General features: G+C 47.0%; 1 protein-coding gene across 1 annotated transcript in view; it reads left to right on the plus strand.

The window, feature by feature from the left end:
- Positions 1 to 16,322, plus strand: part of GPC4 (glypican 4) — a 70,093-nt gene that overhangs the window by 37,545 nt on the left and 16,226 nt on the right. Inside the window, exon 3 of the mRNA XM_029997029.2 lies at positions 8,306 to 8,697. Coding sequence (XP_029852889.1) covers positions 8,306 to 8,697 — 392 coding nt within the window. The remainder of the gene's footprint in view (positions 1 to 8,305; positions 8,698 to 16,322) is intronic.

The following is a 16,322-nucleotide window of genomic DNA, read 5'->3' on the forward strand; positions in this document are numbered from 1 at the left end:
CAAATTGTCTGCTGTCTGTGCTGTGGAAGTTTGTTTATTTGTTGTTTTCATTTAACTGGCTCCTCTCCATCTGGAGATTTTTAAGGAGGTACATAAACCACTGTGATTTTTAGTCTTGTTCGTTGAGAAGGGTGATGCTTGTCTGACAGTGGCGGGGACCAGACCTCTGTTTTGGGAGGCTCAGAAAGATCCTGAGGTCAAGTTATCTCAGAGGGAGATCTCAAAGCGGGAGAGGCTGCTGCCCTGTAAGTTGGGGCAGGGGAAGAAAAAAAGAAAAAAGAGGAGACTGGATTTTGTAACTGAGCAAAGACTTCAGCAATGGGCAAAACCACTTTGCGTATAGGCTTGGAGGGATCAAACAGTCTTCTGGCATCTCAGGTCCAAGCAGTTCTGCTGTTAAGATCACAGTTAAACTGCTCTTACCCCTTTGCTTTTTTTTCCAAAAGCAAAGACTCGGGCAGCACATACTTGGCTACAGGAAACGTGCCTGGTGCTCTCTGGTTACTAATTGCTGTCAACCAGTCAATGAGCTATTGTTTGTCTGTTTAAAATTAACTCTCTCTTCCTCCTTCCTGCACAAAGGAGCCGCCTCACCTCTGTGCGGGCTCCGATTGCTCGCGTAGTCCTGGGAGCTGCTCCCGTGGATGCCTGTTGTGTTGGTGGTGTTTTGGGGTCTGTGGTGGGCTTGGGGGTGTGATATTCCACCGGTGCGGAGCTGGAGCTATTTCATGAGTGTTAAATGTACTGTCATGTCTTAGCGTCCAGCCGTTTGCATGCTGGATGAATAAATATGAGAGGTGGCCCTAGCTGGAAGAGCTCTCCTTGCAAATATAATGAGATGAGGGGAACTGAGGTAACGGGAACGAGAAAGCCATCCCTACTGTTCAGCAGCACGGGTCCTCCTCAAGCTCTTCAACAGCAGTAGGAAGGGAGACTTGGAAAAATACGTATGTGTGAAATACCTTAGCGAGTGTCCCAGAAAGCTCCTCTGAATTGGGGGCATGCGGGAGGCAAGCTGAAGGATCACTTTCAGATGTTGCAGGTGGTGTTTGCTGTTTGGGGTGGGAAGTTGGTGTGTTGGTACCGAATGGACGTGGGTCAGCAGGCTAAAGCAGCTGAGAAGTAACAGATGTGTTTGAAAAGTCAGTTGAGATTGAGGAATGGGTGCAGTGAAAAGTAGACATGGGGGGGGAGTTGAGGGAAGAGCAAGCAGATGGAGGGAAAAGAAGCAGCAGCAAGGGAGCTGCGTTGGGGAAGACTGCCGTTGAGTTGTGGTCACGAGGAGGAGGGTGGAAGAGCTGGAAGTGAAGAACCTCCTGCTTGGGGAAGAGGCAGTGTGGGAGCAGCGGGAGAAACCTGCTATAGCCGACCCAGAATGTATGGCATGAGCAGTGACGGTCCCTGGAAGTAGGGACAAGGAGGCTGCGAAGTCTGGGCTTGTCCTGCGATGTGGGGTCTGGCAGAGCGGGACGGACCAAGAGGGAGGGGACCAAGGGCATTTCTGCTGTCGCTGCTTTCCTAATTCACGGGATGACTGCTATGTGCAGTAGGATGCTATGCGCTGCTATCTGCTTCTTGAACACAGGCGGCAACCTCCACACTGTTTTTTTTTTCCTCCTCCTTCGTTGCTTCTTACTCTTTTAACGAGCTCGATCTCAGTGTGATGGTGGTGATCTCGTGCTGTGTATTATCTTCTGCCCTGCCCTTCTGGGCTTCTGCCAGCCCCATGGTGCAGGTGAAGATCATGCTCTTGGGCCCTCCAGAAACAAGAAGTTCTAGAAATCCTGTTTTTTGGTGGTTGTTTGTTCCCCCCCCCCCCCTATGAGGCTGCAGCCCAGTTGTTGTTATTGTCTTGAAACCTTTGACCAATCAAGCAAAGGTTGGGGAGATGTTGTCCCTCCCAGCTCTCCAAGGTTCACATGTCGGGGCTGTTGCTGTGACACTGGCATGATTTAAGCCTGTACTTCTTCAAACTCCACGGAAGAGTTCTTCCCATGTCAGTAAGTGCTAACACATGTTTGAAAACAGGACAGAGAAACAGCTTGTGGATTTGCCCTGCCCTTCCTGAGTTCATATTCAATAAATGTGTTAACACTATGTATTCATCGGTTTCTCAACACTTCTGGAAAAAGGTTGTTAAGCTATGGTTTGTTTTTCCCTGGTGGAAATTACAAATATGGTATATGCAATAAAGGAAGTGAAGGCATATTAAAAATAATGAGGCACATTTAGGAAAAAAAAACCACCTCTTTTTCCTTTGGAGTAGGTGGCACGGCTACGGATGGCTTCACCTTCGAGGTGAAAAGAGCTGTGAAACATTTGTCTCTTTTCCTCCAAACTGCTTTTATCTGTCTGGATTGAATTTCGCTTCACATGGTGGGAGCAGCTGCAGGGTGGAGTTTGCATCCACAGATGCACCTCTGCGAAGGCGCTGGGACGGTGCCGGCGCCGGCCCCTCTGCGGCACAGCCTTCGGGGCCACGGCTCGGGCAAGAGCGTTCGCCTGGGAATCCATCTTGCTGTTGTGGACATTTTATGAGTAAACCATTTTATGAGAAGATGTAATTAATCTCTTTGTGGCAACGTTCTCCTGTACACACTAGAAAGCATAATTGTCTATACAGACAAGCAAATTAAAGGTTTTGGTAAGACAGACGGACCTTAATTAATCATAATCTGGACAACATATTAAGAGTATACCCGAAAAGCTGGGTGGCAAATTATCTGAAACTAATTAATTGTGCCCATAAAATTTCAGCATGTTCTTCTGTGTGCTTAAGCCTGGTTTTATTTGTTTTTTAAGGTGTGTTGAGTAATTGCATGTCTACCTGGTATCTATTTGCATGGTTAATTTGGAAACCCCTAACAGAATAAGGCCAGTTGAAAACACAGCTCTAAACTAAGCAAACCTGGTGCATGGGAAATGTGGCATGTCCGGCAGCATTTGGGAACAGAAAGGTGGTAGCCTGGTCTCCTTTTGGAAGGACGCCAGCGCACCCAAACACGGCCAACAGATGGGCGTCTGTAGCGAGAACGTTGGCTCAACAGCCTTGCTGAGGTCTTGGGTAAGACTCTCAGCCTTTTTTGCACCACAGTTAAGGTTTCCTCTGCTCTATAAAATGTGCGGGTTTTTTGGTGTTGAGCCCTGGGTCGCTTATGGTTTGACTCTGGCTGCTGGAAGAGGAGCAAGTGGGGTGTCGTGGAGCGCTGTGCTTCTCTGTGTGAAATTATTCTCTGAAATAAATGTGTTTCATGCCTGAGGATCAGGAAATTCAAGGCAAAACTTTGGACTCCTACAGTAGTCGGTTGTGGGTTCGGCCCTGAGGACTCCCTGCCTGGGGCATGGCTGGAGGGGCAGAGGACCACCGGTGCTTCGGTCCTGCCGAGGGGCAGCCGGTGTGGCAGGAGGCAGCTCGGGCCAGGCAGTTTTGCTGCTTCTTCCTTTGTCACCAGCGTTCGTAGGGAAATGCCAAACCTGCCTGTGGGTGGAGGGAACGTGCCCCTTTGATGTGTTCGCCTGATTTCCAGGAGCTGCCTTTGATTTAGGTAGGACTGTGCCCTACAGCAGCGGGCTCTCCTCATCAAAAGCCCTCCTGTATGAAAACCCCATTCTTAATATATCTGGAAATGTTAGCATGAGAAATAGGAAAATGTTGCATCTCTTCTTACCTAAAAAAAAGGGTATTTTCAGATGAGACCTATGAATCCAAGATCAAAACCAATACTGGGTACAAAAATCCAAGGAAGTGGGTGTGTTGTCTGGAGGTGGGATTTGCCCTTTGCCTCGCAGTGGGTGGAGTGATTGTGTTTCTTCAAGTAGCTCATGTATCCCGCCATTTGGAAGAAAGATTGTTTCGAATTATTCTGGCAGTGCAAACTGATGTCATGTGGAAGTACCTTGGGGAGGTGCAGTGCTCTCCTGCGCTGGGTTACTGGCAGGGCTGCTTTGCCCTCAAGCTGCAAACAGGTGATACATCTTATTACCTGAAAAAAGGAAATTGCCAAGTAACTATGGTTATGTTTCCCACTGTGCTCTTTTATGGAAGGGTTTGTTGAAAAGCAAAGATTTTTTTTTTTTTTTTTCCTCCCCTTCCCAGGACTTTTATTGCAGAAATACCAGATATGTCACATCCACTCTTTCTTACCGTTTCATGACATCTCTAGGCTTTCCCCGAGTGTTGGGCATTGAAATTCTACCCTGAAATTGAAACGTGTTAAAAGAATAAACAGAGCCCAGAGTGGTAGATTGCCTGACTGCAGATTACTGCCTTTTCTATCTCTAAAAGTTAATTGCATTGGAAATGTCATCTTCCTTTGAGCATCAAAGTCCGTAGCGTCCACAGGATTTATTTTGCAATACAGACAAATTTTAAACTTTCTTCTTGGCGTTAGGAAAGGTTTTGTGGCTCTGGTTCCACCGGGCAGCTGGGCTGCGCTCTGCGGCTGGCAGTGCCCGTACCCTCGCCCCTGCGCTCGTCCTCCTGAGCATCACCCCGGGTGACAAGGTGACTTTGCATCAGCAGGGCTTGGCTGAGATGGGTTGAAGCAGTAAAACGTGGACTTGCTCCCGTATCAGGTTGGACCAGAGCTGGCTGAGCCACGTTAGCCCAGCGCCTTGTCTGTGGTCCGTCCTCTCCGTGTAACCCGGACATCTCTCCGCGTTCTGCTCTTAGCCGGGAGAACCGGGGAGACCTTCAAGCCATGTGCTGCTCCTGCTAGTCGGTTTGTGAAGCCCTTCCCGGTGGTGTGTGTTTGTCGACAGAGGGGCCAGCCCTTGTTCTGGGAGTTTAAACAAGATAACTGGAGGGAAAAAGAGAGCCTGCCATCCCTCCAGATAGCAGCGTCTCGGAGAGCACCGGCAAAGTATGATTTGTCGTCTGTGAAAAATGTTTGCGTTTGACAGCTTTTCACAGGAAGCCTGTCAGAGTGATAATTTAATGAGTACAGATTACTTGCAACACAGCTGTAAAACGTGCTTTTACAGTGCTGTAAAATAAGCAACTGAGGCCTTTGTGTGTTTGCTTTGTTTGAGAACAAGTCAACTTCTAATACAAATGAAAGGTGGTCATTTATTTTACCCAGCAAACAGTCAAGACGTAAGAGAGGAACCTGCCATTTTTCTTCTTGTGGTGGCAAGGTTAATGCTGGGTTACGTTGGTGTTTGCTAATCAGCTTGTTTCTGTGAAGGGGAGAATTAATATCTAATTAGATGTAGGGAGTTACTAGTCAGATTAGCATTTAATTCATAAAAAGGACTTTTGGCTTTCTTCTCTTTGTTGCAGTCATCTATTCCCGTGCTTTGCACAGAGAAAAGCTTGATGTTCTTTCCTGTGCCCAAGCTGATTTCTTGACGGGGAGGCAGAAACCGGGCGTGCAGGCTTAATAGTATGCCAACAGCTACAGTAAAACGTACCTATGTGTATCATTTAATCCCTGCTGCTGACCCAGTTGAGTGCTGCGCGTTGCATGGAGGAAGAAGTTGCGGTGCATGTCCCGCTGCTGGGTCCATCCCTGCTTGCTGGCGTGGGGTGGTCCTTTGCCCCTGCTGCCGTGCTTGGCATCCCTCCTCCCCGCCTTCCCAGCCTCACTCCCCACCCCAGGAGCCTCAGGGTGCCAGCGAAGCCCCCCCACGGGCCAAGCCGTGACGCCGGTCACCGGGGCATCCCGTCCGGTGCGGTTCGGGGATGCAGGCGCGTGGTGGCGGGGAAGCTTCGCGGGGCGGGAGGGTGGGCGCTGACCCTGTGCTGCAGTCGCACAGCCGTCTCTGTCCTCCTCCCCTTCTTATTTGGAAAGTGGCACTTGAGAACGGGTGTTTTCTGCCTGTGAAAATGCCGGCTGGTGCTCGAGCCAGAGACGATGGCTTTGCGTGTGCGTGGCGCTTCCTTCAGCGGCGTTGCGTTGTGGTTTCAGAAGTGGCTGGTTTTGGTGGGAAGTTTTAATTTCCTTTATTTACCTTCCTTTTGGGCAAGGAAAAGCTGCTGGCTGGAAGACTGCAGGTGCACAGGTATTTGCTACTAATTAGGTTTGCGGGGTTTTTTTTTTCAGGATAATTAATGAACATACCTGGTCCTAGCCCACATGAAAAATTGCTAAGAGATGAAGTGCTCTAAAGCCTGGATACAGTTTACTCAACAACTTCCACTTTGGAGTGTAACCAATAAAATGAGTTTGGGCAGGAGAATAAATTGGTTATGGTAATATGGATGTATTACTTGAGATAACTTTCTTGGCTTAAAACATTGCTTTGGGTTCCTTTAGACTGGTGGTTGGGACTATTCAGTAGATCTCCCATCAATATAATTTCAAAATGTAATTCTTTTTGAAGAGTTTGCTGATGCATCTGTCAGCTCTTGTGCCTGGCACAAAAGTATTTAAATAAACAACTTATTTGGTGATACTAAAAGGTCTGAGCAAAGGAAGGAAGTGAGCCTTCAAAATGATTAAGTGAATTAGAAATTAATATACACCAAGCTAATCTCTATAGTATAAACTCAACAGAAAAAAATCTTCCTGGAGAGGAAATGCCAGTCATGGGAACGAAAGTGGAGGTTCCTGCTGATACTGGACAGAGGACGTGTTGGGTGTTTGAAATCAATCTCTTCTTCCCTGGATCATTTCTCTTGTGCTCCTAAGAGGCTGCATTATATACAGCCATGTCAGGCACTGAGCCCCATGACTTTGTTCGTCAGGAACGCGAAGAATGTTTCAGTTTTTCCAGAAAATGTTTTCTGTGTTAGGCTTTGTTTGTACTGGAGCACTTTGAAGACGAAAATCTGAACTTCAGCATACTTTTAATATGCTTTAACAAGGTTTAAATTCACACTGGGCCAAAATATTCCCCCCCCCCCTCCTTCTAACAACTTCTGGCTCTAAACATTACTCCTTTGAGGATTAAAAAAACCACAGAGGCATGTTTTATTAAAAAATATTTATTGAATATGAGTCACAGAAAAGCAGAGGTCAGAATCCTCAATCGCTGGTGGCATGCATAAAATAATACGCTTCCTCGCCTGGGCCGTGCGTGGCGGTGGAGAGGCTGCACCCATGCCCCGGGGTGCCGGCGTCCCCCGCGGCGTCGGAGCACCACCGGCACGTGATGGTTTGTCCTGGCGGCGCCTACCCTTCCTCTCCTCAGCTCCTTCCCAAGGCCACGTAGCATAGAATTTTGTTCCAAAGTGGCCCAAATGCCTTTGGCTTAATGGACCCCTCCCCTATTTATTTATTTTAACTCGCCTACGCCAAATCTCCAAGGCAAAGGCTTCGTGGTAGGGTAGTCTTTGCTTAGACCCACGTGCCAAGGCTTTGGTGGCACTGTCTTGGTAGGGGATGTTCTTTAAACTGACTTGGCAGATGCATCTGACGTGCCAGCCATCATCAGGTCAGCTCGTTACAGGCTTCGGAGATGTATGTGGCACCGCCAAGGCGCAGTGACGGCGCTCGGCAGCGGCTGCTCTCTGGCACCAGGCTGTCTGGTGCTCTCGAGGGTGAACCGAAGTGGGGATTTGCTTTTAGAAAGTGATGAAACCCAAGGTCCCCCATCCATCCCTTGTCACCTGAAAAATCTCTTGTCATTCTTGTGCCAAGTGTTTAGCCCTTGGATTTTGAGCAAATTCTGGCTTAGTTGTGTTTTCTTTTTTTGTACTGCCGCAAACATCTGAAGCCTTGCCTGCAATCAGGACCAATTAGGTAATTAGAGACAGGCCCTGCCCTGAGAGCTGACAAACTTGCAAGACAGGAGAAAGAACTCGCGGGTAGATTTGGGTGTTTGTTTTTAAAATGTATTAAAATTTGTTCATTTTTGAGGCTGGTTTATGATCATTTCAGAAAATGAATTGACAAGAACTGAGAAGAAAGACCCATTTGTGCAAAACGTCTGTTTAACAAAAAACGCACCCTTTTTTCTTTTTGCTTTCCAATAGTCTTGTGCTTTGAAATGACTTCTTTTAAGATAGCTGAATGGTAACATAAGAAACTGGCTTGTTGGTTTGGTTTGGGTTTGTTTTTTTTTTTTTCCATTTTGCTGAGTTTTGTCATGGTATTCAGACTTGCATCAAAAGACGTTTCCCTCATGCAAGTCTTCTGACCTGGAGAGAGGTTGTGGGGGTTGGCTTATGAAGAGTAATCAAAAATTTTGAGATACAGAAATTGTTTGAAAATTTTCAGGGAGTCCTTTAACCTTCCGTTTCCTTTGGGTGATGGTCTCATTGTGCTGAATTTTCCAGTTAAACAATGGCATTGGTTGCAGAAGTGTGTGAACACACAACCCAGTGCCCATGTTTGTCATATCTTCTCTTCCTCTTTTCTAGAGTTCTTCAAAGAACTTCTCGAAAACGCTGAGAAGTCACTGAACGACATGTTTGTGCGGACATATGGCCGTTTGTACATGCAGAACTCGGAGCTGTTCAAGGACCTCTTCGTGGAGCTGAAGCGGTACTACGTGGGCGGCAACGTCAACCTGGAGGAGATGCTCAATGAGTTCTGGGCGCGCTTGCTGGAGCGCATGTTCCGGCTGGTCAACCCCCAGTACCACTTCACGGACGAATACCTCGAGTGCGTCAGCAAGTACACTGAGCAGCTAAAGCCCTTTGGGGATGTGCCGCGGAAGCTCAAGCTACAAGTGACACGAGCGTTCGTGGCCGCCCGCACCTTCGCTCAGGGCCTCGCCATCGCGAGGGACGTCGTGAGCAAAGTGTCCGCGGTGAGCTCCGTCTCGTGATTATTCCCATGTCCCATGGACCCGTGATGGGTAGCATCTTTCCCTGTTGTCCTGACTCGGTACCTGAAGGCATTGGTGGTAGTTGAGTGCAGGTGGGACCAAACTCCATCTATGTAGGCTGTGCCGTTGCGTGGTAGAGTCACGTTCTGGTGACACCACTATCCGGTGCTGCAGCCTGGCAGCAGGGATGTTCCCCAGGTTGATGCTGTCCTCCTGTCTAGGCAACAGCAATGAGCAGGAAATTAAATACCTTCTGCAGTGGAAATAACCATGTTTGCTTGTGTAATGGCCATATCTTCTTCTTAATATTGCCTTCAAATTACAGCGAGTCATGGATGCTGTGGCCATCTATTATGGAGCAGCTGATGATTTGCTTCTTGCTGCCAGGTGTGGGGAGAGGCTGTTAGCATGAGCAAACAGTACTTTTATGATAACAGTAAGCCGGAGCCACATGCACAGGGCAGGAGGCAGTTGTACTTGGTGCCACACACGCAGCATGAGTTAGACCTCAGACTTTTATGGTAAAGTCACTTTTTTTTGCGGATCACGCAGATATGATGTGTTGGTCACTTAGATGTTTACCTTCCTCTTCTTATAAACCACTTTGGAGAGTTTTAAGTGGGGTGACTTTTTTTTTTGACATGAGATTTGTCTTTAATTTTAGTCTGAGTTGTATGGTAGAGGGAACAGGTGTAGTCAATAATCCCCATAAAGTGATTGTGTAAGATAACAAATATTAGTGATTTCCTTTTAACAAACTCAACTCATTTCCCATGGGCTATAGAAGGTGTAATATAATAATTTAATCAGGTAGAGAGAGGTTTACTTTCTCTCTACCTGGTTACAGAGTAATAAAATGCCAGGCTGAAAGGGCAGGCAGTAGTTTGATTCACCCTAAGTGTTAGGAAAGAAAAAAAACCAAAAAACAAAAAGACCCCAAAATACCCCAACAGTAAAACAGAAAAGAATAGCTGTTCAGGTAGTCTTAGAAGCAGAATGCAATTTTGGAGGCAGCACAGGCAGCATCGTTAAGTGAGATAATCATTCAAATTGCTTTGACTTACAGGGATAATATTAAAATACTGTCTCTCTGGAAAGAAAAAAAAATTCTGCTTCCACATTAATTTTTCTTGAAGAGAAATGAGAAAAACAGCCTGTGATAAGCCTGCATGTGTGCGATAGGGCAGAGAATATTAGCAAGGGAAGAGTTGCCATACTAATATATCTAGGCTCCAGGAGCAAGTTGTAAGTTAGCGGTGGCAGATTTAGGTCCTTGGACACCTTGACTCCTCATTTAATAGTGATGACTCTCACGTTAGATGTGTCTGCGTGCCGCTGGTTGAGGATGGGTGTCATGGAGCTCCATGGGTGATGTGTGGGGTCCCTCTTAGGAGACCACAAAATCCTTCGGCCTCAGGGACGCCGTCCGGTGGTGGGAAGGAGATGTGGGAGGGAGGGTCGGTGCTGGATGACGCCAAGCGTCATGTCTCCGTGCCGGGTCACTGGCCAAGCCTGCTGACCTCTTGGTTGGAGTTTCAGATTTGGTGGCTCTTGTTTCTGGCTGTGTGGCAGATCCTGTGGTCAGGGGATGGGGTTTTCGCTGCTGGAGAGTGCGGATGAAGTATTCAGGTGGGAGGTCCGTCCGTTAAGCCCCAGTACGGTTTTCGGGAATGTGCAATCACTTGATAGGCAGTAAACGTGCATGGGTGAGGGATCGTGTTTATGCTCCATCTGCTCAGAATTCATCAAAACGTCTCCAGACTTGACACGGGACCACGAGGGCTACAGTCCCCGCATCTGTTACGAATCAGAGTCGTGAACCCGAGGTGGCGTTGTGATTTCTCTTTCCCTTTTGAAGATCCTTGAGTGTAGAGTTGCCTTCAACCCTAGAATGAATTGCTCGATTATGGAAGGTTACCCAGAGACCAGCTCAGCTGCAAAAATAGCTCATGCGCCTTGTACAATCACAGTGACTGCACTTTCCACTTCGCTTTCACAAGTTGCACTGGAAATCCTGCAACAGATTGACTTTTCCAAGCAGTAGCAAAAGTCCCTGCTGCTGAATGCCTGAGCTTTATTGCAGCAGTAGAAGGAATAATAATCTTTTCTATAGTGTTTTAATCTCATTCGGTGGAAATCTAACATCACATTTCTGCAGGACACAATGGGAAATTCTATACGTGAGTTTAAAAGCTAATGTTTTTATGCCTGCTGCTTTGCGGTTGTGTTTTGGGGCTTCCCACATTACATATAGATTAGCCTGGCTTTGCTGAGCTCTATGTAATGACTCTATTGACTTTGCTTCCGTATTATTTTTACTCAGGAGTTGTAGTGGGATGACTGCTTATACCAGGGATTAACTTGAGGGATAAATCTTCTATTCTTCTTTATGAAAAAATGTCCAAAGTAATGCAAATTAGTTTTACTTTTAATGTTTTTTTTAACAAGCAAGTTAAAAATGCTTAATTGAAAATCCTCAGGAGGAGAAATACAAACTACTGCAAGACCCAGCTGTTTTTTACTTTCCCGGGGTGCTATCAGGAGAGCAAAGAGCTCTTTACAGTAGAATGGCCTTGATGGCTTTTTAATGATCCTATATGTTTTTACATCTTCACTAGGGAGATGCATTTAGAAAAGTATTGTTCTTGCATGAGTTTGGAGGTAAGGGGGGGAAAAGAAGAGAGAATATTGAAAAGCTGCAAGTATGCTTGATTTCTGAGCCAGAATGCTAGAAAATAACTTTTAATTTGGCATTGGGTGGATCAGAAGCCATGTGCTGCTGCCCAAACACACAACAGAGAGAAAGCTGTATGGTTTTGAGAGAAAGCACAGACTTTTTTCAAACTGTGTCTAAAACCCACAATTTTGATGCTCAAGTCTTCACCTCTCAAATTCCCTCCTTCGGACCCCAAAAGTACAAAATTCTCCAGATCTGTCCGGAACAGCAGATCTGAGAAGAAAACCCGGGATGCTGTTTTTTGCCTGCTAGAGATGTATCCTGCATCTGAGGTGGGCTGCGCAGGGCTGGGGGCCTCCAGCGCTTCCCTCTGTCGTCTGCTGACGCCTGGTGCTTTCTCTCTGACCTTCCTGCCCTCGCCTTCGGGAGACGGAAATCTGCCCATCCCCTAATCGCTCGCTTGCTACTTAGCCCTTGACAAGCACTAAAATCAGCCGGGTTAAATTGCTGCCAGCAGTGACATTTCCTGCCCCAGCCAGGAGTGGAAAAAAGGAGCAAATACAAGCCAGAGCCCAGAGTGACCAAAATGAGCGAGAACCTACAACTGGGCAGTTCTCAAGCTGCAGAGATGTTCCTTTAATTAGTTACGTGCAATTAAACCTGCAGCCCGGTTTGAGGGTCACGACACCTTTGAGGGCAAGGTGCTATGGGGCTTGTTGAGTGCAGGTCAGCGACAGGTATGGGATGGAGGTCCCCGCTGTGGGGGGAGAAGGTGAAGTCAAGGACCGAGCCCCCCGATAGCATTTCGTAGGGTCGGGAGGAGCCTGCTTGACCCAGGGGCTGGGAGGGGAGGTCTGGCTGGACGTCAGCACTGGAGCGGCATGAAGGACAAAGCATGCAGCCACGCAACATCGAATCCCTGCGTTGGTGTCACTGTCTCTCCGCAGAGCTGCAGATGGGGACGTATGGATGGGACCTCCTGCAGTTGCAGTGGTGGTGAGAGTTTTCTGCAGCCCCCAAGGAGACTTATGCTGATGAACTGTTGTTTTGGGGTTCTTTTACCGCTTCTTCCTCTTGCCCTTGTGTTCGATTGTTTGAGGAACTGCTGAGAGCTCTGGAGGCTCCCAGATCACCTTCCCGACAAGCATTTGCGTGCTGAAAGCCACATGAGGTGCGGTTGCCACCAAAGCAGCTGGGCTGCTGGAAAGGGGCTTCCAGCCTGTCCTTGGGAACCCTGTCTGCTTTTTGTCCAGCACAGGCAGCAGCTTCAGTTGTATGCAAGAAATGGTGTTTAAGTTGGAAGCACAGATACGAGCCGTATGAAACAATGCACAGCTTTGTATGTATTCCTAATACACATACCTTATCACCTGCCATCCTCAAGAGACGTGAAAAGCTGAGTGAAATCTGCTGGACATGTTCGCGGTGGGTGGAGGAGGCTCAGCTTCCTTGGTATCGGCATTTCTTCCCTAATGAAGTGTGATGATAGCAGCCAAGGAGGGAATTTTCTTCAAACTCTTTATGGAAGAGAATTGCAGAGGGGGCAGGTGATTGCTTTCCCACAGCTGCTCCAAAGCTGGAGCAAGAGCCTGGTGGCTTTTTAAGCCCCTTTGTTCTGAGCTGCCTCATCTCTAATGAGGAATCCTTTGAGCACAAGGTGATATGCTGAACCTGCATAAACCAACCTGCTGGCGGCCTGGGTGAGCTCCCTTACCTCCAGCTGCATCTCTTGAACCGTGGCTCCTGCCCTTTCCAGCATGGACGCTGAATGTGGACCAGACATTAGCTTAGGAGAATCGGTGATTAAAATAATAAAACACTGAATGAATAAGAATTAAGGCCTGTATCATCAAAAATACTAGGGCACCGAGCTCCTATTTCAGTAAATGTTGTGTCCCTCGTAATTACCATTTGAGGATCTAAAAGTTTAGTCAGAGAACAAAGGTCCAATCTCCCTTTGTGTGGTCTTTGCCCTTGGTTTGACTTAAGGGGAAGGTGACCTGAATCCTTCTTCAGAAAGAAGTTCATGTTCCTATATCCAGCGAAGCTGGGCAGCCTTCGGGCAAGAGCAAACCCTCCCAGGGAAGTGACAGAAATGAAATGTGTTGCTTGCACGCATTGAGAGGAGACGGGGGGCAGGTGCTGCTGCTTCATGGGCAACCCACAACCAGCCAGAAGAGCCAAGGAGCCCTTTTAGTGTTGCAGAGGGACCTTTCAAGAAGCAGTGCTGTCCAGACAGCAAGTTGCAAGCCTTGGGGCTAGACCGAGGGGCCGCCGTGCACAAGGACGTTGCCCTCCGTGTGCCAAGGGCAAACATCAATGTAGAAAACAATACCAAGCACTTCTCCACATCAAAGATGACCCTGAGAAGACCTGCCAAGAATGTGGCTGCATCTGCCTCAGCTCCAGCCATCTGAGGGTCTGCACTAGGCATAGCCTTCAAAGCATGCTCGAGCAGCAATCATCGCGGATTTAACGGGCTGAGAGCGCGCGTGGATGTGGCTGTGGGTTTGGAGCTGATGGCATCATGCAGGAGCGTTTCAGTCCACTGGGGTTTTTTTTCTTTCTTTCTTTGCCTCCTCCTACACTGTGGTTCTGCTGCTAATTTTGAAAACAATGTGAGGGGTAACTAAAGGAAGTTTTTGGGTGTAGCTGCCAAGATAAATGTTCTCACTGTTTTGCTCATTAAAGCAAACAGAACGTTCCTAATTATCTGCTGTGTCTCTGGGTCAGGGAGAGGCAGGTGCTTTGGAAAACAAGCTTCGTTTGAAAGGTGCGCTGGTCCTGAGGACACCGAGAGCAGGAGATGCTGACCCTGGCATTGCTCTATAAGCATTTGGTGGAAGAGGTGTCCGCTTGGCAGCCTGAGGTCCCGTCCGCCCCGTGTGGGCTGGGGGTGCCGGTGGGGAAGACAAGCACACAATAAAGCACGAGGTAAAGCTGCAGCAGACATCGCCATGGGTAGCGAATACTGGCGAGGCACAGAGCTGTGCGGTTCCTAAATATCACTCCTAAATGTGCTCCCTTGTGCAAGACCTCAGAGGCCCAAATCTGTGGTTGAACCAAATGCTTTCTAAATTATTCATGTGCTAACACCGGGCCAGCAAAATTGGCTAAATGCGTAGTTAATTCCAAAACAGTTTCTTCGGAATATTTGGGGTGGGGAAGCAAACCAAGAGCCACCCAAGTGATCTTCTGCTTCACAGTGAGCTGAATGTCTGGACTGGCATGTGCCAAGATGATGGTCTTGCACAACACTGAGGGAAGGAAAAAATGATGCAAGTAAGGTTGTGTTGGTCCCAAAAATCTATGACAGTTGTCTAAATTGGCTGCTCACCTGGAGCATCCCACAGTCCTTCAGTCAGCTTTGGAGTTAGTTTTTGAAGTCATGAAATCATCTTTCCATGTCACTGGGAAGTTACTCCTTCAGTCTTCCTTATCCAGTATTGCCCTGATTCAGGTTTGGTTTTTTTGTTTTTGTTTTTGTTTTTTGCAAAGAAAACACAGTATAAATCAAAAGTAATTTCACCGCATTTATTTTCAAATTGTTGTATTTTTATGTTTTCTCTTGGCTGTGCTGCTGGCATGGCAACGCTGTTTTGTGCAAGCTTGGAAAATAAGAAAGCCTGAGTTATCAGTGTTATTATAAATAGTTATTAAAGCTGACAGGGTTTTAAGTGTTGTTATTAACATTCTTAATGTTAACTTGAGGGTAGAATGAGGGAATAAAATGTGGCTCTGGCTGTCTGGCAGCTGGTGGGAGCTCCCCACAGGACCATCCATGGTTGGAGCTCTGTCGTCCTTCCTCAGCTATTCCTTGCCTTGGAAGGGAAGGGGAAAAAGGAACCAGTTGCTTCTCTGAACTTTATCTGCTTGCACAGATTGGTTTATCCTGAATTTTAGCAGCTTTGTGGTAGGCTGTTAACAAGGCATTTCACTTGATAGGTGTAGACTTTAATGGTGAAGTTCCTACTAGATGCATGCATCCAGATGCAATTGCCAAGGAGTTGGAAAAGGCTAAGGACATAAGGCAAACCGTTTCCCTTATGTGAGACTCTGAAATGGGATGCGTGTGACAAGGTACCAACAAACCCCAGATTTTATTATACTAAGAGCATGCAATTTTTACAAGAACATGATTGTACCTTCACTGGTCAATGTAAGTTGGGGGGGGGGTATCTCAAATATGATACGAAACATTTGAATTAAGCCCAGAATTGTTTGTTTTTCACTTAATTTTTGTGGCTTGTGTGCAAATCTGTATTCTTAAGGAGGAAGTTCGATATGAATGTGAAGTTTGGTGCCAAAACACATCTGTTAGCAGCGTTTAATCTTCACGTTTGACAAAGCGTATAGATATGGACAAATTGTAATTTACATGATGAAACCACAGGGTGATGGATTGCTGCAGTGGCATGGAATGCCACAGAAAGGAAATAAATTTCACAAGATAAAAGGGAGGGGTTGGAGTGCATTTACTTCTATTAGAAGCTTTTACAGCATATGTGCACTACAGCTTACTACTACCTGGGCTCACATCTACCAGAGTAAATCCTCTTCAGCAAATAAAGCTTTCTTTGGGACTCTGCTTTATTAGAAAGGAGATTATTTGGTTTTGAGGGTCATTCTAGAGTAGAGTTTGAATGAACTTGAGTTGCTTTCCAAGATAAACACAATCCCAGAACAAAGCATATCTGGGTTTACTGTTACATACAATGGTGTTTTAAGAGCTTGCACCTGGCATGGCAGAGCGAACATTAAAAGCTTGTGAAGAATTGCCAGTGCAACATATGGCACATCCCACTGACAGATCCAGAGCTGGTCTGGACTGGGTACGGGCCCCTTGCCAGGGGTTAAGGCTCTCGTTGCAGCGATACGCAGCAGTTAAGCATTTATCACTGTTGTAACGAGGTGTAATTGCTCATAATCT

Source organism: Aquila chrysaetos, chromosome 21 (assembly GCF_900496995.4).
Source record: "Aquila chrysaetos chrysaetos chromosome 21, bAquChr1.4, whole genome shotgun sequence".
NCBI classification, from domain to species: Eukaryota; Metazoa; Chordata; class Aves; order Accipitriformes; family Accipitridae; genus Aquila; species Aquila chrysaetos.